At 46.6% G+C, this 27,897-nt stretch overlaps 1 protein-coding gene across 1 annotated transcript in view; it reads left to right on the forward strand.

Annotated features, from left to right (window-relative positions):
- Window positions 1-27,897, forward strand: part of Cacna1b (calcium voltage-gated channel subunit alpha1 B) — a 160,771-nt gene that overhangs the window by 97,436 nt on the left and 35,438 nt on the right. Inside the window, 13 exon segments of the mRNA XM_005083737.4 lie at window positions 11,009-11,135; window positions 13,495-13,624; window positions 13,965-14,024; window positions 15,631-15,737; window positions 16,328-16,339; window positions 18,349-18,445; window positions 19,201-19,361; window positions 21,453-21,579; window positions 21,581-21,591; window positions 22,071-22,272; window positions 22,541-22,705; window positions 23,581-23,691; window positions 24,040-24,123. Coding sequence (XP_005083794.1) covers window positions 11,009-11,135; window positions 13,495-13,624; window positions 13,965-14,024; window positions 15,631-15,737; window positions 16,328-16,339; window positions 18,349-18,445; window positions 19,201-19,361; window positions 21,453-21,579; window positions 21,581-21,591; window positions 22,071-22,272; window positions 22,541-22,705; window positions 23,581-23,691; window positions 24,040-24,123 — 1,394 coding nt within the window.

Raw genomic sequence — 27,897 nt, forward strand, 5'->3', positions numbered from 1 at the left:
GGTATACCAGCTCTCCAGCAGGTCTCCACTGCGCCCATGTGACTGCCATCAACAACAGGGTGAACCTGGTTACCACTGACTGGTAGTGTAATTCCTGGTTTTCCACCACCACTCATTTTAGTGAGATGGGGAAGGGGTGCTCCACTGACTGTTAGTAAAACTTTATGTCTAGTCTCCGTGGTTTTAGGGTCTGGTTACTTCAGGGTGGGGATGGAAGCCCCTGCTTCTACTAAGCTGTCTCTCATCCTACTCCATGTGGGTCTTTGGGTTGTCTCCAGGCAGTGAAGGTAGAGGTCTAGGCTCCTTCCTCAGCCTGTGCTTGTTTGAGTAGAAATAGAATGGCCATTCTGTTCTGTTTTTGTTCTGTTGGATTTGGCTGTAGTGTAGACATTGCTGCTTATAAGTTATCTGGTTTGCTAGGCTTATGTTCCCGAGTCCTTTTACCGGGGCTTTTTGAAGTCTGTGCCTGTTGGTGTTTATGAGTTCTAAGTCAAATCTGGATACATGAGGTATAAAATAAAACTCAGAAAAGGAAGTGTTCCTATTGCTCTGCTCCTTGGTTCCAAGGGTCCATAGCCGACTTGCCATTTCCTTCCTGCCTTTCAAAACCTCTCTACATTTATCTTCTGTGGTGCTAAAGGGTCATGTATATCCAGGTATGCGTCGCTGGGTGGAGAGGGGAGGGTGCTTTTAACTCCATCTTTCCAGAAGGTTAAATCTTGAGATAATTTCTATATGTGACATGAGGTAAAGAGGAAGGCTCTCTCCTGGCCCCTGGCCCTTACTGGATCGCCGATCACTTCATTTCTGTTAAACTACTTCGGCACTTTTGTTGAAAATCAATTGGTAGATTATACTGAATTTTAGGAAAAATTTCTGGAATTACATTTTTATTATATAATCAATAAAAATAATAAAATTGTATTTTATTATTTAAGTTATTTTTATCACATTGTTTGTTGTTGTGTATTAGACATTCTAGTTATGCCTGGGTTGGATCTATTTTGCCTGCTTCCCGTATAGCTTTCTAATCCTTTTTAAAACTCATCCCTTATTTAATACTTTTTTCTTGATGCATTTCCCTCCAGCTTTGTCCCTTGCAGTACTTTCAGCTATCCACTCTTCCTTGTGATTTCTGAAGTGATTTAAATTTATTGTTTAGTGTGATTATTTTTTTTCTCACTTTCTTACTGAATTTGGTGGGTTGTCATCTTACGTCTCTCAGGTTTCCACTGATCTTCCCTGTGACTGTTAGGTCTGTGGTGCTCTTTCTTATTGCCAGCTGGCTTGTGTAATTGTGTTTGTTATTTCATGTTTGAGAGTTGTTTTAATTTTCTCTCTCTTTATAGGTGTGTGTGTGCGTGTGTGTGTGTGTGTGTGTGTGTGTGTGCTTGTGTGTGTAATACTTGTTTTTTTTTTGTTTTTGTTTTTGTTTTTTACGAGACAGGGTTTCTCTGTATTGTTTTGGAGACTGTCGGTCCAGCCCAGCCTCGAACTCACAGAGATCCACTGCCTCCCGAGTGCTGGGACTAAAGGCGTGCGCCACCATCGCCCAGCTTGTGTAATACTTGTATTAAATAGTTTCCATTTTCTTATTTTAGAAGCTGTGCATACTGGATTGTTTCAGATAAAGATAAAATAAAGGGTTTTTGTCATTGCTGTAGTTGTGTTTGCCTTGTTTTATCCTTTCCGAGCAATTACATTTGATTCTGTGGAGCACAGGTTAGCAGTTTGGGGTGGCATGCTTGCTTTCTAGTTCAACAGTGTCCTTTTCTATTAGTGCAGTGGAATTTAGCATCTTTGTAGCATTTGGAGGTAGGGCTCTTCATTAGTCTAGCACTCTAGTATGCCAAATACCTCTGTTGCACCCTTGACCTCAACCCATGAAACCTTACCAGCACACAGTGGCTCGCTCCCTCTTTGTAGTGATCCTCGTCTTTAGTAACAGGGCCCAGGTGGGTTCCTTCAGGGCCAGGAACTTATCAAGTTCCCTACTTTTAAGTTCCCAGGTGCAATAGTCTGGTTTGTCTGGCCTCAGACCTATTCTTAGTATTTATTTGTTAAGGATGGGAATTTTTTTCTAGGGCAGGCAATCTGAATTTCATGTCCCCAGGATTCTGATAACACTCTCCTCCTCCCTGGTCTCTGCCTGGTTCCTCAGATCCCAGTTTATCTTGCCATTTCCTGTTAGAATCTAGACTATATTGTTGCTTAAGCCATGCTAGCCTGCAGTCCCCCCCCCCTGTTTTTCCTAGTGGTGAGCTCACTTCTGAGAGCCTTTATGGGCATCCCTAACCCCCTCAACAGACTCCCAGGTGCCCCAATTCCAAGGAAATGGCAGAGACCAAGGAAGTTCACAGGCACGTGTTGCCGGACTCTGGGACATTAGAGGGCCACTGGTGGCAGCACACCTTCCATCCTTCCCCACTTCTAGGAGCTTAAACCTTCCTGCCCTGGAATTCCCTTCCTTTCCTGTACCCCCATGAACTGAAGACAGCCTGACTACATGAGGTCCCCTCCTCTGACACAGGAAGGAACCCTGACTCTGCCTCGGAGCCCCACAATGCTGATGTCCTTCTGTCTGTGTGCTCATGGCGTTAATAATGTTTAAAAATGAAACTCTTACCTAAATGACAATCTGCTTCAGTGATCCCCTTGAACTCCAGTCCAAGATTGTTTACCTCTGTGTCAAGTTCATAGTTTTTTGATGTTTCTTTGTAATCTCCCGTATGTGAGAGATGTTGAGTAGGGATGACTTTCGTCTCCTTCCTTACTGACTTTGTGACTTATGGAGACTACAGGGAGAAACACTAGTGTAGAAGGCTGCCACATCTATGTGAGGCAGTCTCCTGCTCTGTCCAGGCATGTTTTATACTTTATATTTTAAACAAGTATTCTGTCACTGATCTACGTCTCCAGAATCCTTTTTACCGTTTGTTTTGCAATAGGGCCCAAGGTCTTACTAAGTAGCTTGGGCTGATATTGAACTTACTCTAGTGCAGGCCGTTCTTGAACTTGGCATTTTCTTTTATCAATCTCCTGATATCTGTGACTTTAGGCCTTGGCTGCCAGGAGCCCTGTCTATGTTTCTGATGTCCCTCCCTCCCTCCTTTCCTGAGCCCTTTCTCTCAGTTGAAGTCACTATCAGTGGCAACCCACACCACCATCTTCTCCTCTGTGTCTTTGTTCTGTGCTTGTTAATTGCTGTTCTTACTGGTTCCTTGTTTCTGCATTCTTTTTCTTATCTGCATTTTAATATCCTTTCTCCTGTGTTTCCCTTTGATGCTCTCAGCTCATGACATTTTGGCTTTTCTACTTTGTGCAGTTTCAAGCTTTAGATTTCACTCTTAAGGGTTCTTTTGATTATATATAAATTTTTGAAGCTTGTTTTTGTTTTAAGTCTGCCTTTCATTGCTTTTTTTTTTTTGATTCAATGGTACACTTTGAATTTCTCCAAATAGTGGGGGTTTTTCTCAGGGGTGCCCAACCCGTGGCAGTGGCTCAAGATAGTAATGAACATGGCCCAAATAAAAATTGTAAACTTTACTTAGAGCAATAGGAGGCTTCTGTGGGGAGGGGAGCCCAGCTGCAGTCTCATCTGTGGACATTGTGAATGGGTGTGTTGCGGTACCAAAGGGTTGGCCACCCTGAGTGGCTCTACCTGGTAGTTTTCACCTTTCTTTTGTTGATTTCATTTTTCCTTCTTAGCTTTCATTATTATATTTTAGATCTATATTTCAGATTTTTTTTGGTTTCTTCCCTCCTCTCTTCTGCTTGAAGAACACACTTCCTAACTTTTTCCCCTTTAAATGAAGTTTGACAGCAGTAAATTCTCCGGATAACCTGTATTCTGGCATTGTTGTGAAAAGTGGTTTTCCTTTGTATGGAATTGTAGCTGCTGGTTATTCTCTGTCTTATGGGGACTATTATTCCATTGTCCTCTGCCTCCTGTTCTGTTCAGAAGCCAGTTGTTAATTCAAATTATTGTTCCTTTGTATAGCTCTGTCATCTATCCATGGTTGCTAAAATAAGCCCTTTTTATTTTGCAAAACTGCAGTGTATGAAAAGCAGAGACAGGCACAATGAACCCCGCGTTCTGTTCCTCGCGTGCCAGTCTTATCCCAGTTGCTTCTTGTTTTCTTCTGCAGCGTGCTCAGAACAATCATGCCAGTAGGCATCTCAATTAGTGGTTTAAAATAATCATAGTAGCTTCATTGTACTGAATGCTGATAGTAATTCCTTTATGTTGTTCATTACACATTCCAAGTTCAAGTCATACAGTTGTCTCAGAAATAACTTTTTATGGTTGCCTTGTTTGAATCATTATCCAGACAAGCTTCATTCATTTGACTTTTTTTTTTAAGTCTGTCTAAAATTCTACTCCGTTAATCATGTCTCTTGTTTTTCCTTATTTATCTGCTGGGTAGAGCTTCCCATATGGGGAGCTGGTCACGTGGTACCTTTCTCTACCTGTACTGCACTCCGCTAACTGATAGGCATATAGACAAGGGTTCTGACCCATGATCCCTTTGGAATTGCGTTGTTGGCAGCTGTGTTGTGTTTTAGGAGGTTTAGTAGCCTCCTTGGCCTGCACTCAGTAGATACCATTGCCGTTAAAAGATGTCTTTAGACATTTGATAACTACGCATCTAGAACCCTGGTGGTAAGAGGAGCTCCACAGACGACAACTTGGTCCGGGGCAGTCTTACACCTGTGGTCTCCATTGGTGTGTCAGAATGGAACAGTGACTTAAGATGAAGCTCTTCCTTGTGAATTCCCCATCAGCCTTTCCCCCAGTAGCTGCAGTGACAAGGATGAGTGCTACCTGATGTGTGATTTCAGTGAGGGTCACAGATTTCCATTCTTCTTCTGTATTTGTTATTGTGACCTTTACTGAGAGGAAGATCATTGCCCATGAAACACCTGGTTATCTCAAAATATATTTTGTGTTTGTGTTAAGAAAGGACTTGCTTATTTTTGTCCACTTATTTATGAATTTTCAAAGTAACAAATCAGTATCTTAGCAACTAACCAAATATAATAAACTAGAAATATATAATTATTTTGAAATTTTAGATTTTCATGTGTTTGATGTGTTTTGATTTTGATGTGGCAGTCCTTTAAGTTCCTTATGGCTCTAAGAACTGTGAGACTGTGTGGGAGCTCACCTCCCCAGGGTAGCCCTGTGCTGGTGAAGGAAGGTCTTGAACCTGAGACTCAACCCTGTGGCTACAGGTCAGGATGACCTCAAGGGTTACTGAAGAGCCCAGAATGCTTTTACTGGACTATTCTGAAATTGCACCCTGTTTGGTCCCTTATGTCTCTGTCCATTTTCATTTCCTTCTAGTTGCTTCTCTGGACCCCGATGCAGATGCGACAGTGATAAATTGTGACCCATGGCCATTGCTATTGAGTCAGTCAGTCTCAGCCCAGCTCCTGTTGTGGCGTTTGGGATGGGATGTAGAGTCTCACACGTGTTAGGCAAACTCTCTGCCTCTGAGTTGTATCCCAAACCTGCTGCTGGGTCCTTTCATAGCTTTCAGACTTCAGTGTTGAGGGTCAGTGTTTAGTGTTGGTGGTGGTGTTTTTTGTTTTTGTTTTCTATTATGTTTTGACAAACATTTCACAGATATGCCACACTTATAGTATTTATGTCTGACTTCTTTGGTTTTGCATTCTCATTTCTTTTATTCTGAAAAATTTGTCTTTTTACTTTGTTTATTCTTTTTTCCAAAATGGTGTTGTTTGTTTGTTTGTTTGGTTTTTATCTTTTTAAAAAAACTCATTTTGTGTGTGTGTTTCTGTGTGTGTGTGTGTGTGTGTGTGTGTGTGTGTGCAGGTGGGTGTGGGTATTTGAGGGGCTTGGAGACCAGAAGAGGATGTTGTATACTCCTGGACTAGAGTTACAGGCAGTTTGGGCCACCTGATGTGGGTGCTGGAAGCAGAAACCCGGTCCCCTTTCTTAACTGCTGAGTCATTCTCCAGGCTCAAAGATAGTGGTACTCAACCAAGAAATGATGGAAGTAGAGAAATAGTCTTCTCCAGGGAAGAACACACCAACTGCCAATACCAAATGGTCAGGCCTGAAAACTTACATCCAAATAGCATTATACAGTCTGAGCAGGTTAAGAATATAGTTATATGTGTGTATACATATATGCTGTAATAACAATTAATGAAAAAAGAGGCCATACATCTGAAAGAGAGCAATGAGAGGTATCATGGGAGGGCTTAGAGGGAAAAAGAATAGAGAGAAATGATGTAATTATATTACAGTCTCCAAAATAAAAATTCTATTTGCTAATTATTTGCTACCTTATAACAAAGCAGGCAGTTTTAATCTGATGACCATGTTAAGCTACAGAATTGCAAATACTCTCCTTACTCTTCATAGAGGTGTTTCTTTGGATGCAGTTGCACAATTTGTGAACACCTGTTCACACATGCACATGATCTTGAAGATAGAATCTCATCATGCTGGTCTCTAATTATCCCTGCAGTATAGCTATGGTACAGTTAAGATGTAAGGAGCCTGCCTAATACATATAAACCTACTTAAGCCTGAGTGTTGTGATTACAGACACATGCCACCATGCCTGGCCAATGTCTCACTTTTGATTGATGGGATCTTTTTTGGGGGGTAGTTGTTGTGAGACAAGATTTCTCTGTGTAACAGCCCTAGCTGTCCTGGAACTCGATCCGTAGACCAGGCTGGCCTCAAACTCACAGAGATCCACCTGCCTCTACCTCTCCAGTGCTGGAATTAAAGGTGTGCACCACCACTGCCCAGTGATTGATGGGATGTTTAAAGTTTATTACTCAATTACCAAATGTGAAATTTTTATTTTAATTTTTTTGATTGTTACTATGATTTCTAATTTAATTGTGCTGTGATTAAGATATTGACCTGTATGATAATTTCCCTTGAGGTTTGTTGATAATTTATTCTTCAAAAGCTTACTTTGGTTGGTGTTGGCATTTCGGACAGATTGGGATGGAACAGGAGTGGGTCAGTATTCTGGCACTCGGGAGTCACAAAATACTGAGCGTTACACAGCTCAGGTGGAAAGGTATCCTGGAGCTTAGGAGCCAAGGACCATCACAGGTTGTAGTAAATTTAGCAGCTTACAGCCTTGCCTCAGGGAAAGGCTCTCCAGTGTATAGGCTCCCTTCTGGCAGGACAGGGTCTTCCAGCTGGGGATGTTTGCCCAGTTGTAGCAGTTTTGCTCCGCAGGAGGTTTCTCTGGGGAAGTTGATACAGTTCAGCTCTGCTCCCAGAGAGCAGAGAGCGGAGTTCTGCCAAGGGAAGGTTTCCCGGGCAAGTGTTACAGCCCTGCTCGCTCTGCTCTGCTCTGCTCTGCCCAGGGTCGCCTCTGCTCCGTCGCCGCTGCAAAAGAAGATCTTCACCCAAAGCTCATTGAAGGGGTTTATTGGAAGGAAGAATCCAGGAGAGTGGCAGAGGACAGCCAGGCAGTGCAGACAGACACAAGCTGAACAGACACAGGATTTCTATAGGGCTTCCAGGGTGGGGATTGGTCAGATTTTAGTGCTGAGCCCAGATTGGCTAGAGCTCTGCTCGAGGATTGGTTAGTTTTCTGCACAGGATTAAGGTCAGATTTGGCTCTGGTTTCAGGGCTGAAGTGTGTTTCTTTCTCTGGTCCTTTTTAGCCTTTTGGCTCCAATTTTAGGGCCAGGGTGCATTTCTTTCACTGACTCTGATTCCAGGGACAAAGTGTGTTCTTTTGGCGCTGGTTTCAGGCTCAGGGTACGTTTCTTTGGTTCTGGTTACAGGGCCAAAGTGTTTCTCTTTGGCTCTGCTCAGGGTGTGTTTCTTTGGCTGGTCTCTTTTCCCTACAGTTGGTTATATCTTAAGCTCTTTTTTTTTTTTGTAAGTGCATTAGCATCAAGCAGTGACATGTGTCCTGTTTTACTCAACTTCTTTGTCACTGTTAGTCAGTGTTTTAGTCCTTTTTCAGAATCCCTTAAAATAGAAACTGTCATTGTTTATCTATAGAGACAATATTTAGATTTTCTAGTTTATTGGCATACTACTTTTTTATTTTTATTTATTTATTTTTTTGCTGTAACATGATTTATGTGTCCCTGGAAATGCATCAGGCCTCTTGGAAAGGAACATGAATGAAACAAGAAGGTCTCTGTAGAGTACAGCAGGTTCCCTCCTCATGGCATTTGCACCCAGAGTGGAGACCAGTTAGTCCTTCGCAGTCTGAAACCCTGTGGGCTGCAGAACTGGGAGGGACTTGCTGCCCAGGGAGCCTGGTCTCTTCTGTACCCAGGGACATGGGTCTGTGCCAGCAGAGATGCCTATGACTTTACTCTCTCCTTAGGGTTCGTCCCTCAGAACTCAGACACTGCTGTCTTTCCATCCCTGTCTCTGTGAACCAGGTGGTTTCTGCTTGATTATTGGTGCTGAGTCTGACAAACGGGGAATGCTCTCAGAGAACACATGGGTGAACATGTGGGGCCCTTACGTCTTCCTCCCAGAGAAGTTTGCTCTCCTTCCTTCTGGTACCGATCTTAGTTTCTTCAGACAGGCTGCACCTGCGTTTCTTCAACTGTCACAGGGACTTGGGGGTGGTTGTGAACCAGTGCCAGAGTTTTATTGCTTGAAACTTCTGAAAAGATTCACTTTTTTTTCTCACATTTTATATTTATCATCTGAAAATAAATTCCAAATCTGAAGTTATCGGTGGTTCCAACTGATTGCCTGTCATTTCTACCTTTTGATTGTGGTGGCCTTGTCTCCTTGTGTGTTGGTTAGCATTTTCTTTTTTATTGAAAATGTGATCACTGTTCACCTTCCCTTTCTCACCTGGCAGGGTGAGGTCATTACCTCTACAAAGGACTCACTGGCTGTTCACTTTTGTCCTTTCTAAGGGCAGAACCTAGCCAGTGCCATGCCAGATGTACAGGAAAATGGGCTTAAACTATTTTAAAACTCTCTTGGTCTTAGAGATTCTGTGGCCCAAATATGGTAAGTTTTTGTCAGGAGGACTTACATGATGTCCTCTCCTCAGCAGCCCAGTCTTGCTCAGGGTAGCCCCTTCTGGAATGTGATTTGATGATGGAGGCCATTTCTGCCCTGTCTTACAGTGCGTGCCAAGCTTGGGGATCCCATTTCAGCACCAGTGGTCATTTTCCCACACACCCATTCCTTGGGTCAGTTCAGACTTTGAAAACACACACACACACACACACACACACACACACACACACACGCACGCACGCACGCACGCACGCACATCCGTGGTGGCGGGCACACAGCCCTTGAGTCTGGCTCTCTTCCTGCCCCACCCATCCTGCAGCTGGCTATTTGCTTGAGGGTCCTGCGTTTAGTATACTGATTTGTTATTAAGAAGATAACCTGCTTTCGGGAGTGGTAGCTTTCATCCTGATCCTTTCTCAAGTTTCGCTCCCTCCAAACCCTGTCATGGACCCCTCCTTGCTCTCTTTCACGGCCTCTTTTCACGAATTGCTATTACATGCCTATAGGTATAGGCATAGGCATAGGCATAGGCATATAATTTTCCCATGGTTTTGTTATGGCAAATTTTTTCTCAGTAGTAGTTCCACCCAGGCTCTGGTGTCTTTATTTCATTTCTTTTTAATTATTTGGTTCTTCAACTCCATCTTGGTCCTTTTCCTTGTTTATTTCTTCTTGGCTTTGCTGCATTCACTGGGGAGGAGTTTAAAAGGTACTACATTAAAATGGTGCGTCTTTCTTTAAAAGTAGATTGTGCTCCCCATGGAAGCATTTTCTACATGTTAAAAGTGAAAAAACAGTTGTTGCCAGAAAGCTACTCCGGGTCCGTCTTGTTCTGTGTCCCCATGTGCAGTGCCTGTGCTGTGACAGGGCTCCTTTGGGACAGAAAGCGGTGGTGCTCATGTCCCTCCTCTGTCACCTTACTCTTTCATACACCTCTGGGCCCTGTAAGCTTCCATGTCTTCAGTATCCTTCGTGTGAGTATTTTTGTACACTTCCTGTGGTTGCATGTTTTATAATTTTTCACTATTAAAGAACTTAAGAGGTTCTCTCTACCCCAGAGACAATGTCATATGGATTAGTAGAACGGTAGTGGATTAGTAAATTTTACCAATTATTTTCTCAGAAGGCTATGTAACTTACATCTTCAGCAGGAAAATTCGATGGTGTTCGTTTCAAAGCGTTTGCTTTAAAGTACTTGCAGGTGGGTGACTCCGGAACCAAACTCTGTTGTTTTGCTCTAGCTGCTCTCTACTGCGTATGTGTGGTCAGGGATCAGGGAGAAGTAACCCCGTTATCCACAAGAGTTGAAACAATGTGTTACTATCACTAAAAATGAAGAGTTGAGAGAAATATATATGGCTTACCTGAAAAGAATGCCAGTCCTGGCTGAAATAACCCAGGGAGCCGAGTTTATGGGTACAGGGATGGTAGGCGCTGCGAGAACAGGAGGGGACAACGGAGAGCAGCAATGCGTAGGAGCCAGGGAAGAGCCCAGAGAGCTGGGCCAAGTGGATGGCTAGCTCTCTGTACTCCAGAACCCTGCAAGAGAAACCCCAGGCCAAATCAAGCTAGACCTGGATGATGGGGTTCAGGGAGTACCTCATGTTTGTGGGTTCCCTTGCCATACCTTGTTTTGCTGCCCAGAGATGGACCAGGCAGAGGGAAAGGCTCACTGGGCTCTGGGAGCATTGGTGTCCATATTGAGGGAGTGGTACCAGCATGGTGTTTCTCACATCAAAGTGTAGGAGGCAAGCAGGGCCCAGTCAGATGTGCCAGGTCACCCTCTGCCTCCTGCTCAGATGTGTCGGGTCATCCTGTATCTCCAGGTCTGGCCCTGGGTCTGTTCTGCTCAGTAAACCATTGTTCTTTGCCAACTGTCCTTCCTTGGCTGGGCCTATGGTAGCCCGCCTCACTTGTCCATGGCCTGGAGCTGGGAGAGATCCATGTGTTATGGCTCTATGTGTATGCGTCCCCTAATTTTGAGGCCCTGTGTCCTTATAGGTGGTAATGTGGACCTGGAAGGCCAAGCAGAGGGCAAGAAGGAGGCAGAGGCTGACGATGTACTGAGAAGAGGCCCCCGGCCCATCGTTCCATACAGCTCCATGTTCTGTCTCAGCCCCACCAACCTGTGAGTCTCCTCAGTGCCTGTGGCCTGGGTTTGTCCTGCCTGTGTCTTCGCCATGAGTGTGTGAGCACATTAGCTAGCATATATTGGCTATGCACCTTGTAGAGACTTAGTCTATCCATTTATTGAACACCTTCGTCTTAGCAGTCCTGCGAGACACACATGCCACCTCATTTTATAGATGGAGACACAGAAGCAAAGTTTTGTGCCTTGTGTAGATAGATACACAGCCACGAAGTCTGGTGGTGGGGGCTGGGTCTGATCCAGGACCTTTCAGAGCCTGTGCGTCCACCCTCTTCCCAAGCTGTGTTCATTGCCTCACACAGGGCCCTGTTTGCACTAACGCACACAGCTCACTCCCTTCGCCTTCCCTCCGTTGCCATCGTGTGTCCCTTCCCATGCTGGTCATGATTCACCATCCGCTCATCATTCGGTTCTTTGTTAATGCAAACAACATTCCCATGCATTGCACGTGCTGGAGTACAGGCAAGACTTGTCTTTATTTAAGGCGTGTGGTCCAGGGGGAAGGACGAAGGAGCAAGATGGTGCAGTGATATGCAATACACTGGATAGTGGGGGCGGAGATGCAGGCTTCCGTTAGGATTAACATCCGCGGAAAGGTCAGGCCCGGGCCTCGCAGGGAAGGACGGATCAAACACTCGAGGAAGGGGAGGGAGAGGTTAAAGCCCACCTGGCCGGAGTGGTGAAGACGTCCGAAGGTGGCGACATGAGAACAGTGACAGTGACTGTCTGGCTGCCCCTGCCCTCAGTTTCCACCATCTCACCAATGCTCTCTCTTTTCCCAGCCTTTGGGTTTCCACTCAGCACCTACTCACTGGCTGCTTACTCTGCTAGGCTCTGGGTTAGGAGTGAACGGTCGCAGGGACAGACCTTTCCCCTGCCTTCCTCAGAATGGCAGTGTGGTGAGGCAGAGATGTAAGATGAGGAGGTTCTGACGTTCTGGAGCAGGCAGGAGAAGGCTGATGGCGCTGTTCTGGAGGGAGCGATGTCTCAGTGGAAGGTGACGGATGTGGATGCGTTAGGATGAAGTGGAGAGGACATTTAGGACGGTCTAGAAATAGAAGGCAGAGGTAAAGAGTTCAGTGCTGCCCCCTGGTGGAAGAATGTGGAAGGGAGACTGATTAGGAGACAGACAAGGAAGAGATGATGAGGTGTGACTTTGGTAGTGTGTAGAGACTTAGAAGTGAAGTGTTGGGGGACATTTTCAGATGCAGAATATGGTGATCAATTAGAAACAGATAGAAGGGAGGTATTGGGGACATATGAGCCCCCGTTTGCTGACAAAAGGCTGGACCATCAGGGAGTCTGGCTAGGCTTTAGGAGTCTAGTTAGTGCTACATCACACAGAAGTAGGGCATCTGGGGCGTCTCACTCCAGGTGAGCTGGCAGCACAGCTGGACAGAGGAAATGTAGCTATGAGCTGGATGGCTGAGTTAGAAGAGGAGAGGGCATGCCTAGGGGTCAAGGGCTGACAGGCTGCCGGGGACGTGGGAAGAGTAGCTTTGTAGGATAGGCAAAGGGTTACGGAGGAAGAGGAGAGAAGTAGGTGGACGGCGCTGAGAAGCTGCAAGTTTCTGACAGTAGACATGCCTGGGGATGTGGGGTTGGGGGAGGGGCCTGGAGGGGTTGGTGGCAGGCGTAGACTTGTGGCCCCTGTTGAGGCGCTGGCCATAGTAGGAGAGGTGTCTGTTCCACGTGCTGGGTCCATGGTTGCTGTTTCTTGTCTGCCACGTGGGTCCAGCCTTCCCAACCTGGCCAGGTGGTTGCGTTAATGCCTGGCGACCGGAGACGCTGGTTTGGTGCTCAGTGGGCATTGCTTCCTGGAGTGGAACTTCATGCTTTCTCATTTGATGCACAGTGGTGCTGAGAACCAAGCAAAGACCCTGGTCGCCTGACGTGGGAAGCGAGTTCACGGTGGTGGCTTGCACTCCGCAGGGGCCCAGGCACTCTAGGGCAGCAGTGGCCTGCTGTCTGCCACGCTGGTGAACTGAAATACCTCCTCCCCTAACCTACCCGCTCTGCTTTACCTGGTCTGTGAAGGCCGGGTGGTTCCTATCACCACACAGTGCACAGCTGAGTGGAGGCAGTTATGCTCCCGCAGAGTGCTAGTCACCGGCACAAGGTCTGGCCTTGAACTGTCCTTTACTGATCCCTGACCTGAAATGCCTTCTCAGGAAACTCAGCCACAGTCACCTGTCTGTGGCCTCTTCACCACAGGAGTCAGGGACAGGCAAAGCTCCAGTCTGAAGCTGCCATGCTTTCCTGTAGTAACCAGCGAGCCCTTGTTGTGGGAGAGGTTGACACACTCAGGTGTTGACCTATGGTGACCTTGTCCTCACAGGCTCCGTCGCTTCTGCCACTACATTGTGACCATGCGGTACTTTGAGATGGTAATTCTCGTGGTCATTGCCCTGAGCAGCATTGCCCTGGCCGCTGAGGATCCTGTGCGAACTGATTCATTCCGGAACAATGTGAGTGTCATAACTACTGGGACACGGCTAGGATGCTGGGGTGCCACGGGACATATTCCCAGGGTCTGCAGGGATGGGGTGGTGCTGGTGTCCTATTTTCCCTCAGACATCCTTTTTCACTCTGGGGATGTTAGAACCGAAGATCTGGAAAAGCCTGTCTCCTTTAACCCTGCTAGCATGCCAGAGTTAGCAGGGCAAGCCCCGAAGGGTCCTTCCCAGAGGGATGTCCTGTTGCCAGCCAATTCTGCCCAGAGAACTGGGAGAGGCTAGGTTCCTGCCAATGTTGTATCCCTGCCTCTAGATTCAGGCTAGCCTAAAGTAATCCTATTTTTGGTTCTAGGCTTTAAAGTACATGGATTACATCTTTACAGGCGTCTTTACCTTTGAAATGGTCATAAAGGTGAGATATGGTGACTCCTGCAGCTTCTATGAGGCATGCAATGTGTGCAACCAGGCATATGTTCAGTTGGCAAATGTGTGCATGAAGTACTTTGATGCTAAAAGCCTTACCTGCCACAAAGAGTTCCCAGTGTCATGCTGTCCCACGGAATGTTGCTAGGGAACTTGGTACCAGTGCTCTTGCCTTCTAAGAATGGGAATTTCAGATTTTACTTAAAGTAAGTGTGTATGTGTGTGTGTGTGTGTATGTGCATGTGTGCATGTGTGTACTCAGCCTCCTCTCCAGGGTTGCCTCATCTCCACAAAGAAGGAACCATATGACAAGGCACAGAAGAAAGAAGATCTTAGAGAGAGATGGTTGGAACACTGTTAGATGCTGAAGACACAATTTCTATAGGAGCTAGAGATTTCCTGATAGCCTGAGAGTCTGCCATTGTTAGTTCTTAGGCATCTGTACTGGCCTGTCCTTGGGCTTCTGACAGGATACTAAGAGCATATTCACAATGCTGCCTTTTTAAAAGGGCCCTGCCCACCTCCCAACCTCCTCTCGTTCTCTCTCTCCTTCTCTCTGTTCTCCCCCTCCTCTCTGCCCCTCTTTCCTCTCTCCTGCCGCTCCTATCTCTGGAGGCCAGATCCCCCGACCCCTTCCCCTTGTTATGATCCCCTTCCCTAATAAGCAACCCCCTCTGCTCGAACCCTGTCACATGGCATCTTTCCTCTCTCGGGCCATGTCATCAGAACTTCTACTTTCTTACGAGGCGCCCTTTGTCCGTGACTGGCATACACAGATGTGCATCCCGTGCAGTGAGCTCCATACATGTGCCCCCACATCAGTGAAGGCACATGTCACCTGCCTGCTTGTAGTCAGTTCAGAGCAACTGTGCACTGAAAAGTGGTACATGAGTGTGTTGCTTCTGCTGCTCATATACTTAGTCTGCGAGGAAGGCGCCAGGTCACCTTGCAGATGCAGAAGACAGAAGATTGTGAGGTTTGTCCAAAGTCACTGTAGCAGAGATGGCAGTTAGGACATGAAGCTCGAATCAGCTTGCTCTTTTCTCCTGAGCTTAGCTTTCAGGTCTGGGCTATGTGAGTTCTTGAAGGGAGTATGTCTGTAGGGGACGGCGAGACAGACCTCTACCACAGTGGAGCTTCAGGAACGGTTGGAACCTAGGCGGGACTCAAGACAATTATGGCCTCTGTAGGGACATTGAGGTCAAGACCCGATTGAAGCCATCTAAGAGTGTGACCCAGGGACTGGAGAGATGGCTCAAGAGTTAAGAGCACTGACTGCTCTTCCAGAGGACCCAGGTTCAATTCCTACCACCCACATGGCAGCTCACAACTATGACTCCAAGATCTGACACCTTCACACAGACATATAGGCAGGCAAAAATCAAGGCACATATAAAACTAAATTATAGAAAAAAGAAGAGTGTGACCTCTCGGAGAGGACATGTAGAGTGTGTGAGTTGCACTGAGGTCATAGTGTACACAGCATGTAGTGTGATCTGAACAATGGGCCTACACTCAGAACCATGTCCCTAGGTGGCTGGGGCCTGCCTCTGCCTCTCTTCGTGTGTACTCTAATGTCAGCTTATCCCCTTAAGATGATAGACTTGGGACTGCTGCTGCACCCTGGAGCCTACTTCCGGGACCTGTGGAATATTCTGGACTTCATTGTTGTCAGTGGAGCCCTGGTGGCATTTGCTTTCTCGTAAGTAAACCTTACATCTACTCTGGATCCTGTGGGTGTAGCCAGAACCATGGGGGGGGGCGTGAGAAAAGAGAAGGGCGGGGCTCCTGTTTGCTCTGTAGCTCTGTAACTGCACAAACAGGGCCGTCCTTCCTCCTGGGGCTGGAGTGTAGGGTTGAAAGTGGAGGCCATCTGTTCGCGACACTGCCGGTGGTCTGGGCACTGGCTGGACAGGCCTCTGGGTTGGGGGCACCTGTATTGCTCCTCTGGAGCCGGCTTACCTGCTCTGAGGCGAGTGCCCAACTGAGGAATTGGCATTTTGCCCCAGCTGGTAGAAATCTGTTTGTTGGGGTATGAGACCATTCTCTCTGATTCCTGTCTTAATTACCTTTAGCTTGGTGATGGTTGGGACTGGACCCTCCATGGAGAGCCTAGGTTGGGCCAGGCATAAGGTGGTGGAGGGGAAGTTGTGGGGTGAGATTTAGAGACAAGAATGACCCTAGGGGAGGGTCTGTTTTCTCTGGCCGTTGGGTGGGCCAGTGGAGGCTTGGGTTCTGCCCCCGCAGCGCTGACTCTGTTCTCTTTGTCTTCTTCTTGCTGGACTCTGGTAGGAGCTTCATGGGGTAATGCCTCCCCTCCCCCCTCATATTACCTAACATCATGGCACGCCTGTGGCCTCTGCCCATTCATCATGGCCTCACTCCTGCTCATCCACTTCGCCCTATGTAGGCTGCATGCCACCTACCAGGAGCCATCCCAGGCCACCATTCCTGCCATGCCTCTGGGGACTGGTTGGGGGCTGGGCTGGGCTAGGCATGGTCAGCCCCTGGTAGGGAAGCCTTCAGTAAGCAGTATCTGAGTGAGAGTATTAGAGGCTGGGGCAGTGGCCTGGAGAACAGAGGGGTCTGGGTAGACGCTGACAGTAGTGACCACACTCCATGCCGCTGGACATCCTGCAGTGCTTTCCCAAGGGGCTACCCTTTGGAAATGCAGCCTTCTTTTGTCTCCCCGCTATAAGCCCCCTTCCCAGTACCTCCCAATGTCTCCTCTGGGTATCTTAATGGACTGTCTGTCCATTAAGGAAGTGACAAAGGAAATGAACATTTTGCTAGAGTATTAGCAAGGGCCCTGGAGAGCTCTAGGCACCGTGTCAGAGAGGCTCCAGTTGGTAGTAGGGAAAGGATGGGACTCAGCCTGTGGTCTCTGAGTGAGCAGAGAGGGCAAGACTTGAGCCCAGAGAGTGACTCCAGTGGACATTTCTTCTTGGAAGTCCCCCTCTTCCTTTGCCACCCACCTTGGCTGGTCTGTTCCTAGGACTACCAGAGGATGGTGGGTAAAGGTGGGTGTTGGAAGTGTTGGGCAATAGAAAGGCAGGTTTTGTTATTTTGTGTAATTCAGCCAGCCCAGGGTAACCTCGGACTTGCAAGCCTTCTGAGATGTCCAGCTTCGAGGACAGTTGATCTGACTCTGAGATGTGAGGCTGACGAAAGGGAGGTGTGGGGGCCATATGTGTCCTTTCCTGTGAAGAAGGCCTGGGATCTACAGCTGCTTTCTGTTTACCCTAGAGTTGTGCTCAAGCCCAGGGAAAGCCATTTGGGCCTGCCACAGACACTCTTGCAGGCCAGGCTCAGGGCTCTGGGTGGGAGTGATGTCTGAGTTGGCTAGGATAGGTCTCCCTGTATGCAGGAAGCTTCCCCAGGCCTGGCCTCTGACTGCGAGGTAGAGACAGCATTTGTGTCTGCTCTGGTTTCCAGGAGGGTTCTTTTCTAAATATTTATTTGTATGAGTGCTCTATCTTCATGTATGCCTTTATACCAGAAGAGGGCATCCGACCCTACTATAGTTGGTTGTGAGCCACCATGTGGTTGTTGGGAATTGAACTCAGAACCTCGGGGAAGAGCAGCTAGTGTTCTTAACCATTGAGCCATCTCTCCAACCGGAGGGTTCTTTTCTAATCCTAGATTTTTGAGCGTGCTGCTGGTACCTGGAGTCCTCCTAATTTTCTGTCTCTCTCGCCTGAGTTTTCCTGTCTGCTACTTTCTTGATCATCCTGATACCTGGCTGCTCCTCTGGGTCTGTCTTTCTCTTTCCTCCTCCCTACCTCTTTTCTCCCCCATGGCTTGTCTCCTCTTCTCCTCCCCCTCCCCTATTCCTTTGACCCCTCTCTTCTTTCTTTCCTCTCTTCTCTCTCTCACTTTACGCCAGGATCTGGCATTGCTTCTGTATTTGTCTCTTTCCGACTCTTGCCCTACTTCCCTTTTGGTCACCTGAGGAGTGTTCTGCAGCTGATGGCATTCAGGTGGTACCCCAAGTTCTAGCATAATAGGTAGGCTCACAGACCTCTGCTCTGTTGGTTTGGAAGTGTCTGTCAGGAACTCTGGGCAGATGGAAGCTCTGGCTCTTTCCTCTTGAGAAATCTGCTTTCCCGTACACTGTTCGCTCTGGTTTGGTACAGGCCCTAGCCCACCCACTGCTCTCAGGTAGCCTTGGGAAGAGTTTCCCCCACTGAGTCCTCTACCTGGAGCCTGAGACAAAATGTACAGGGCCATATTAGACGGACCGAGGAGACGGGGTAGGAGCTGGACTCAAGCCAGCGCTCTGCCTGTCAGCATCAGCAACTTCTCCCTTCTAGAGGATCCAAAGGGAAAGACATCAATACCATCAAGTCCCTGAGAGTCCTGCGCGTCCTGCGGCCCCTCAAGACCATCAAGCGGCTACCTAAGCTCAAGGTTGGAGTCTGGCAGTTGGGCTCAAGGAGTGTGCTGTGCATGTGGGTACACTGGTGTGTGTGGGGGTGCATATATCTTCACAAACTGGTCACCTCTATGAGGGGACAGTCTTGTTTAACTCTAAGACCCTGCTCCAAGGAGGTCTGTTCCCAACAGAGGGCCCTCTTCTTTGCCTCCAGCACTGGAGCAGGTCAGTTCTGGGAGCAGGGTGAGGACTTTGAGTCTTATGTAGGTCCCAGAACACATTCAAATTCTCTGTCCCATGGTCCTTAGGGACACAGTCCCTTGTCTGCAGCTTTATCTGTCCTCCATATCAATGCTATTGCTGGGCAGGGACAGTGTACAAGGTAGTGCATTTTCTCTGCACAGGCCTAGTCCCTTTTGGCTCCTGCCTATGGTCTGGCTCCAACCTATAGCAAGGCTGCTTTCCCTGGCATCCAGGCATCCCTGGTACCTCCAGCCCACTGGTCAAATCCAGGATGGCATTCCCTTCCCGAGAGAAGGAGAGCTGTTAGGGTAGCTTGCAGTAGTGCCTTCTGTGGTCATGGGTTAGAGGGCTGCAAATGGTTCTTGAATGCCCCTGGGAGTGCTGAGCTTGTAACTATCCTGTGTCCTCTTTTGATCCGCTCCATACCCTTTCCTACCTAACCCCCATCTCCTGCCCTGTCTCGGGACCTAGCTCTCCTCATGACCACTCGATGCCACTATGCTTCTCCCTTGTGGAGTCACTCTTCTTCCGTTCCGTCCCCTCGCAGGCTGTGTTTGACTGTGTGGTGAACTCCCTGAAGAACGTCTTGAACATCTTGATTGTCTACATGCTCTTCATGTTCATATTTGCCGTCATCGCCGTGCAGCTCTTCAAGGGGAAGTTTTTTTACTGCACCGATGAATCCAAGGAGCTGGAGAGGGACTGCAGGTAACCTGAGGCTTAACTTATGGGATGGCTCATCCATCGTGGGAGCACCTCCTTCCTTCTTACGGCTTAACCTCAGTTCTGTGACATGCCATGTTGTATCTGTTGAGTCACTTGCTGCCTGATGTTTGAGTTGTTTCTACCTTTTGGCTATTGCCATCAACATTTTTGCACAAGTTGTTTTTGTAGATGTGTGTTTTAATTTCTCTTGGATGTATAGCTAGAAGCAGAACTCCTGGGTAATATGGTAACTGTTTTTGCTATTTGGAGAGATGCCAGATGTATTCAAAGTGGCTGAGCCATTCTGTATTTCTACCAAGGGCTCTGATTTCTCTAAATCCTTACCAATACAAGTTATTTTCATTGCTTCTATTTATTTTAATTTTCCATCCTGTTTATTTATGTGTGTATGAGGTAGGGGTACAGCGTGTGCAATCAGAGGGCTCTTCCCTTTCCCACCATTTAGGCCCCAGGGACTGAAGTGGGCACTCAGGCTTCACAGCAACACCTTTACCTGCTGAGTGGTCTCACCAGCCCCGTTCACTTTTATGTAGCTGTGTTTATCCTAATAGGATTGAAGTCATACCTCTTTTTTTTTTTTTTTTTTTTTTTTTTTTTTGGTTTTTCGAGACAGGGTTTCTGTGTATTGTTTTGGAGGCTGTCCTGGTACTCTGTAGACCAGGCTGGCCTCCAACTCACAGAGATCTGCCTGCCTCTGCCTCCCGAGTCCTGGGATTAAAGGCATGCGCCACCAACGCCTAATGAAGTCATACCTCAATGTGGGTTGGTTTGCTTTTTTCTGATAATTGATGATATTGAGCATTTTTCATGTAATAGTTGGTCTTTTATGACTTCTTCAAGGAAAATATCTTTCAGTTATTTGATCCATTTTTAAAAATTTGGTATAGATTTTATCCATATTTTATATGTTCTAAATATGGATAAAATCTGATAAAAGATTAACGATAAGACAGGTGGTGGTGGTGCACGCCTTTAATCCCAGCACTTGGGAGGAGAGGCAGGTGGATCTCTGTGAGTTCGAGGCCAGCCTGGTCTACAGAGCGAGTTCTAGGACAGGCTCCAAAACAATACAGAGAAACCCTGTCTCGAAAAACCAAAAAAAAAAAAAAAAAAAAAAAAGGTTAATGATAGTTTCTCTGATTATTTGGATCATCTTTTACTTTGTTTTCTCTCTCTCTTGAGACAAAATCAAAGCTAGAACTCATGACCCTCCTCTCCTGCCTCAGCTTCCTGGATGCTGGAATGGAAGGCATACCCCATTGCACCTAGAGAAGTCTTATTTTTAAAATGATTGGCGGGGGGCACATACCATAGTGTCCATGTGGTGGTCAGAGGACAACTGTGGAAGTCGGTTCTGTCCTTTCCTCTCCACATCTTAGGGACTGAGCTCAAGCCGTTAGTCTGGGCAGCATGGATTTACACACCCACTCACCCGTCCTTTCCTACTTCGTGTTTTGTTTTCTCGAGACAGGGTTTCCCTCTTCTACCTTTTTATGGTGTTTTTTGAAACAACAAAAGTTTTTTAATTTTGCTGAAATCCAATTTACCTTTCTCTCTGCCTTTGTTCTCCATGATTTTGATAATCTAGCTAAGAATCTATTCCCAAAAACAAGGTCATAAAGATTTCCCATGTGTTTTCTTCAAAGAATTTTATAGATTTGATACATACATTTACATTTTTGGTCCAGTTTTTTCACTCTTAATAAAATTTTATTAGAAGAAACATTGAGCTGGGCATTGGTAGCGCACGCCTTTAATCCCAGCACTCAGGAGGCAGAGGCAGGCAGATCTCTGTGTATTCGAGGCCAGCCTGGTCTAAAGAGAGAGTTCCAGGACAACCTCCAAAGCAATACAGAGAAACCCTATCTTGAAAAGCCAAAAAAGCAAAAAAAAAAAAAAAAAAAACCCTAAAAACTAACAAACAAACAACAACAACAAAACATTAAACAGTGAACTCAAGCAGTTCTAAAGTCCATGCATCTCAATGATAAATATTGGGGAGCCTGTAGATTCCTGGGCGTATTTGAACTGAGTGCCTTTAACTCCTTTCTTCTGCTGTGTTCCTATTCGCAGGGGCCAGTATTTGGATTATGAGAAGGAGGAAGTGGAGGCCCAGCCAAGGCAGTGGAGGAAATACGACTTCCACTATGACAATGTGCTCTGGGCCCTGTTGACGCTGTTCACGGTGTCCACAGGAGAGGGGGTGGCCCATGTGAGTGCTAAGCTAATCATTGTGGCTAGTTTGGCAAAAACAGGTAGACTGAGGCAGAGTCTGCTTAGTTTACCTACTTTGAACCCATAGTGAGGTCACGTGTGGTGTAGATAAGAGCCCTGTTCCTCTAGGGCAGAACTGAGTTTCATTCCTAAGATATAAATACGCACCATATTCCAGGGGTACGACTTGGGCCATTTCTGTGACACACAGACTTATACCCTGTCTCTGAATACAAACAACCTCGTCCCTGAGGTACACGTGTGAGCCCTGGTCCCGAGGTGTAGGCCTAAGTCCTATTCCTGAGATGCAGACCTGCTTCTTGTCCCTGAGGTCTGACACTGAGGTGCAGACTGGGATCCCCATCCCTGAGGTACAGAGATGAATCCTGCTCTTGAAGTGCAGACCTGAGCCCCAACCCAGATGTGCAGACCAGGCACCCTGGAAGCTCTCCTGAAGTCTGATCTCCCCTTACCTAGGGTGCTGAAACACTCTGTGGACGCCACCTATGAGGAGCAGGGGCCAAGCCCCGGGTTCCGGATGGAGCTTTCCATCTTCTATGTGGTCTACTTTGTGGTCTTCCCTTTTTTCTTTGTCAACATCTTTGTGGCCTTGATCATTATCACCTTCCAGGAGCAGGGGGACAAGGTGATGTCTGAATGCAGCCTGGAAAAGAATGAGGTAGGTAGATGTTATGGGATACTGGGACGGGGGCAAATGGGCAAAATCACCACACTTCCTTCTATACATGCCTGGTTTGTGGCTGGCACAGGCAGGGCCACTTTCTTTCTTCAAATAGAGACTGTGCTGGTCAGTTGGGCCTATCAGGAGGAAGCTTATCTGTCTATACTGCCTTCTCCTATCTGGGCTCCCTGAGAGGTCATGGTGAGAAAGTCCCAGCTGTAGTGGGCAATGCTTTGAGTTCATGATATCCCTTTTCCCCCTGCAGAGGGCTTGCATCGACTTTGCCATCAGCGCCAAACCCCTGACACGATACATGCCCCAAAACAAGCAGTCGTTCCAGTATAAGACATGGACTTTCGTGGTCTCTCCACCCTTCGAGTACTTCATTATGGCCATGATAGCCCTCAACACAGTGGTGCTGATGATGAAGGTATGTAGGGCCCACCAACTTGTTAGGGGTTGTTGTGTGTGAGACTCTTTCTGTGGGGACATAATACACATACATAGCATAGACACCTACATAGATGCACACACATGTGCACATGCACACAGACACACACAGACACGCACACACACACACACTCTACTACTCTCCCTAGGTAGGGAACTCATAACAGACCAAATAATGATTCTATCTAAGTCCAACTAGGTGAACCAAAGAATTTTTATTGGTGTTACTTACAGAAGATGGGACAGGGCAAATGTGGCTGTATCACCAAAAAACCCAACCAACCAACAAACAAAGCAAAACAAAATAAAAGCCTCGGCATAGATGACAACTCAAAAAAGCTGTAATGAAGAGCGTTACACAACTCGCAGGCAGCTCAGCGTGTCTGAGCATCTCTTCTCTGTGACTAGACCGGGCAGGGTCCCCTCCTCAAGCAGTTTACAGTTTCTGCAATCCTGGTGAAGGACCCTTATGGGTCTTGCAAATTTCAGCTTTCCCAGACCTAGGAAGTCTGTCTAGAGGGAATGTTTGAATTAGGAGGAAACTGCTGTACAGCTTGGGTGTGGGTCTTATTTTGAGGTCCAGTGGAGGATCCCCTTCTTGCTGGCACATGTTGGAACTGAGTGACCTCATGTCCTGGCCATCGCATGGTGCCTATGGGATCCTGTTCTCTCTTATTTGTAGCTGAGACAGTGAGAAGGTTCTGGAAGAACTGGAAAGAGCAAGGAGGGGTGACCCAGGTATGGGCAGATGTAGATGCTTTTCTACCCACTGTGTAGACAGGAAGTTACATTGGTTCTAGTTGGGGTACTGGGACTAGTGCATCCTCAGCCATCGGCCCTTATTTCTCCGGGCAGTTCTATGATGCACCATATGAGTATGAGCTGATGCTGAAGTGCCTGAATATTGTCTTCACATCCATGTTCTCTATGGAATGCATATTGAAGATCATCGCCTTTGGGGTTCTGGTATGTGCCTCAACTTCTATTCTTTCCCTCAATTGAGTGCCCTTTGTAACACATATAATTCTGTGGGGGTCCCAAGGAAGAGCTGCTTTGCTCTCAATTGGTTGGGTCTTGTCCTGCCCTGGGCTGGGAGGCATGCAAGCCTGAGGTTCTCCTTTCTGGACGTTTAGCTCTGTGTTGTTCATTTCTCCAGGTTGAGAGTATTTGCAAACTTACTGTGACATCTGCTGGTCATTGCCTTATGTTAAACATTTACCCTACCTTGACTTTTTCTTGACCAGTGGCCACAACCCACAGACTTGCCTAGATAAGTCATTGCCACTATCCTCTGACTGTCCTATTTTTCTCTAGAACTACTTCAGAGATGCCTGGAACGTCTTTGACTTTGTCACTGTGTTGGGAAGTATTACTGATATTTTAGTAACAGAGATTGCGGTAAGTAGCATTTCCTGTCCCCCATCCAGGGTCCGAAGTGGCTTCCTTCTAGAGGGCTATCCCCTACGTGTGTCCCCAGGTTCCACTGTAACTGCATTCTTATGAACCCCAGGAGTTTCAGGATAGGTTGCTGCTGCTGCTATTCCTGGCGATGGAGCTGGGTGACTGGGTATTTACTGTGTCAGCAGTTGCTCTTCTTGGATAAGAATAATGTAGTTCTGGGGTTGGAGATACGACTCAGGAGTTAAGAGCACTGTCTGTTCTTGGAAAGGACCTGGATTCAATTCCCAGCACCTATGTGGAGGTTCACAACCATCTGTAGCTCCAATTCCAGGAGATCCTCTTCTGACTCCCTTGAACACCAGACATACATATGGTACACAGCTATACACGCAGACAAAACATACACACACATAAAACAAGTAAATCTTGTTTTTTAAGTGGTTCTCAGAGGTCTTTTAGGTTGGTAGCCTAAGAATCTCCTGGAGCTCCATGGTATCCACTGACCAGGAAGACAGGAATCTTAAAGTGTGTGTGTGTGTGTGTCTGTCTGTCTTTGTGGGTCTGTGTTGGATGTATTTAAAAACTCAATATCAAAAATATATAAACCAAACCCAGTAAGAATTTGTAACCAAACAAGAATTTTTATTTTTAAGTCTCTACTTCTCTATTTAGAGGTACTCATATTAAACATATATGGATGATCTCCAAAAATTGTCCAATATTAGGGCATAAACTCAATAGATATCAATGAGTTGGAATCATAAAGCAATATTTTTAGTGTGACACATTGAACTGGAAACAGAAAATCTCATCTCTAGGAGCAACTGCCGAAATGGATAGCCATGAAAAGTTATTCTTAAAAAGAAAAAGTAGGTAAGGACTAGGAAATGGCTACGGTAGGAGAAGGATAAGAAATGCTGTATCTTGAGCCAGGTATGAAGGGAGGAGTTGAGTCATTCCCAGGGACCTTTGAGATGGGGCAGGCCTCCCATCAGAGATGTCTCTGTCGTGGAAGGAAACTGCAGCTTCTTACCTCTGAACACATGGGCAAAGAGCTGTACCAGGGGTGAGTCTGCAGCCCTCAACAGCCCCAAGTTCATGTATGGAGGGCAGTGGCTTCTGGCTACATTTGTTGTTGAGCTAAGGACACCACTGGTGCCATTGTCACAGGAACACGGGAGAGCAGGCTCTTACCTGGCCTACTTTACTCAGAGCTCATGTTGAATATGTAGTGTATTTTCTGACAGACAGTACCATCTGGTTCCCTAGGAGACAGACTGGAGCTTTCTGGCATGTTAGTTAGCTCAAGTTGAGCCAATGTCATCATTGTGTATCTCTACTCACTTCTAGAGTCCCAGACAAATAGCCAAGTCTTTCTGACCTGATGAGGCAATCCAATACACTGTGGTTGCAATTCATTTGTCTGTCTCTGGTCAGTTGAAGACATGGCCTCTGGAAAAGCCTTGGAAGCACCACGACCCAGGTGGACTTCTCTCTTGTCTGTTGTGTAGCAGGAGCTTTACCCTTCACAATAGTTAGGGTTAGATACATTGGCCAATGTGGAAACTGCTTGCATTGCAATGGTAGTTTTCTGGCATGAGGAAGTCCCCTTTCAGTCATGTGACTGCCATAGCTTTGAGTGTTCTTTTGTGACATTTCCCCAGCCTTTGGAAGAGGGCCTATAAAATCATTGATTCCGAAGTTGAAAAGATGAACACAAACTCCATGCTGGGTCCCTGGAGAGTTAGTGAGAGCTCCAGAAGCCTCCATGGGGCACTAGTTCAACTTAGTATTCCATTTCCATAGAGTACATGTCCAGTGCTTTGGCTACTGTTTCACTGTTTTGTATTGTTTTGGTTTTTTTTTCTTTCTTCTGGGTGATGTGTTTGTACCCCAGTAGATCATCTTGTGGCCACTATCATCTATGTACCTCCTTTTCTTGCCCTGAGGTGATGTTCTATGAACTCTGTGCTGGTCAGTCTGATGCTGACTCTGTCTGAAACAAACAACAACAGCAAAAAAAGTAAGGAAGGTAAAACCTTTGACCTTTGGCCTCCATGTGCATACACAAATACATACCTGCAAGGCCATACACACATGAATATGTATACACATGAAACCCCATGCAGTGTGGTCAGCCATATGCACAAGACTGAGCTGTTAAACATTTCATCAGGGATGGAATTGGGACTCATGAGGCCCTACCCCTCCCTGAGGGACTATTGGCTGTTGCTGGGAAAGAGGTACCATTTTCTTTAGTGATGTAACCACTGCAAAGTAGCCCGTGCTCTAGTAGATAACCTTTTATCTATAGTCATGCAACCAAGATATTTTCACACCAAAGCTCCATGTTGAGAATGCATTTGAACACATCAGAAGGGCCAAGGATACTCTCAGATGACACCTTCAAAAAGGCTGTTGTCCGGCTACATTAAGTCACAGATCATTTGACGGCCACTTACATGCGAAACTAACCAGAAAGGAAGAAAAAGAAAAAGACCTTGGGAAGAAAATGAAGGAAAATCAAACTTCAGGTTGTTCACCGAGCTGTACAGGGGAGAGCGGGAAGTGGGGCTAAGCGTCATGAACAGGGGGTACGTAGCCTTGAATCAGAACACAGCTTGGGCTTCTATTTTGAGTAAGCAGTCTTGTGAGGAGGGATGATATAAGCTGGCTACTAAGGCATCCCTCCAGCTTTTTTGCTGGGAATGAGACACAGGCAACTACAGCAGCAAGTAGCTGTCTCCATTGGGCTCTCCCAGAAATAAGCCTAGGCTAGAAGCTGGTGCAAGGTTTTCCTTGGAAGTTGATTTTGGGAATACTGGTAGGGAAGCAGTAAAGTGCCGGAGGGCACAGTGGCCACCCACAAAGGCATTTGCTACTAAAAGCTACCCTATGGGGAGTTCTGAGTGAGCGTGAAGCATACCTGTCAAGTGACAAGTAAGTTGAGGGAGTATTTATCAGCTGCTGCTAGTTACTAACTAAATAAAGGCCTCTAGGGGAGAGGCCAGGGAACATCCATCCTCTTCTGGGAAGTGCCTGGGACCCCCCCCCACGGGAGGGGTTCTGGCCCTGAGAGATTGAGGTCTGTGGTTTACTGCAGAACCTTTCTGCTGGGAGATGGGCTTTGGAATTGTGAGATGAACTGTGGGTGAGGAACTATCAAATTCTAACTATAATTTGAAGATAGAGCAATGGATGAACCAGATATGGCCATGAAAGATGAGGCAGACGTGATATGAAATTGGTGTAAGCACTTGGAAAATGAATTAAAGTGAATAGAAATGGGAAAGCTATATAGTTGATGTGGCTAATGGTGTGGATTTTCTAGGAACGGGTTTGTTGTGAAAGTTTGGGATGTAGCTGGACATCTTAGATTTGAGTCTCCCTGGTAGCCCCTTGAGGAGTTGCCCAGTAGGTTGTTGGACAAATAGCTCTGGAGTTGAGTGAAGAAAACCAGGACTGCTACATGAAATTTGTGGTAGTGAGGGTAGAAAATGGTATTATATATATATATATATATATATATATATATATATATATATATATATATGACTGAATGAGGTCAATAAGGGAAGAGTGACTGGATTCTGGGACATACCAACCTGCAGTGACTAAGGAGATGAGCAGGAGAAGTGGGCCGTGGAAGGTTCTAAGCAACAGGGACCTTCTGTGAGTGAGAGAAACAAAAACAAATGGGGAAATAAGGAGAAGGTATGATTGGGCAGTTTACAAAACATAAATGTCCAGTTAGCATAGAAGAAGGTAGTC

The sequence above is a fragment of the Mesocricetus auratus genome, unplaced genomic scaffold (genome assembly GCF_017639785.1).
Source record: "Mesocricetus auratus isolate SY011 unplaced genomic scaffold, BCM_Maur_2.0 Super-Scaffold_100004, whole genome shotgun sequence".
Taxonomy (NCBI): Eukaryota; Metazoa; Chordata; class Mammalia; order Rodentia; family Cricetidae; genus Mesocricetus; species Mesocricetus auratus.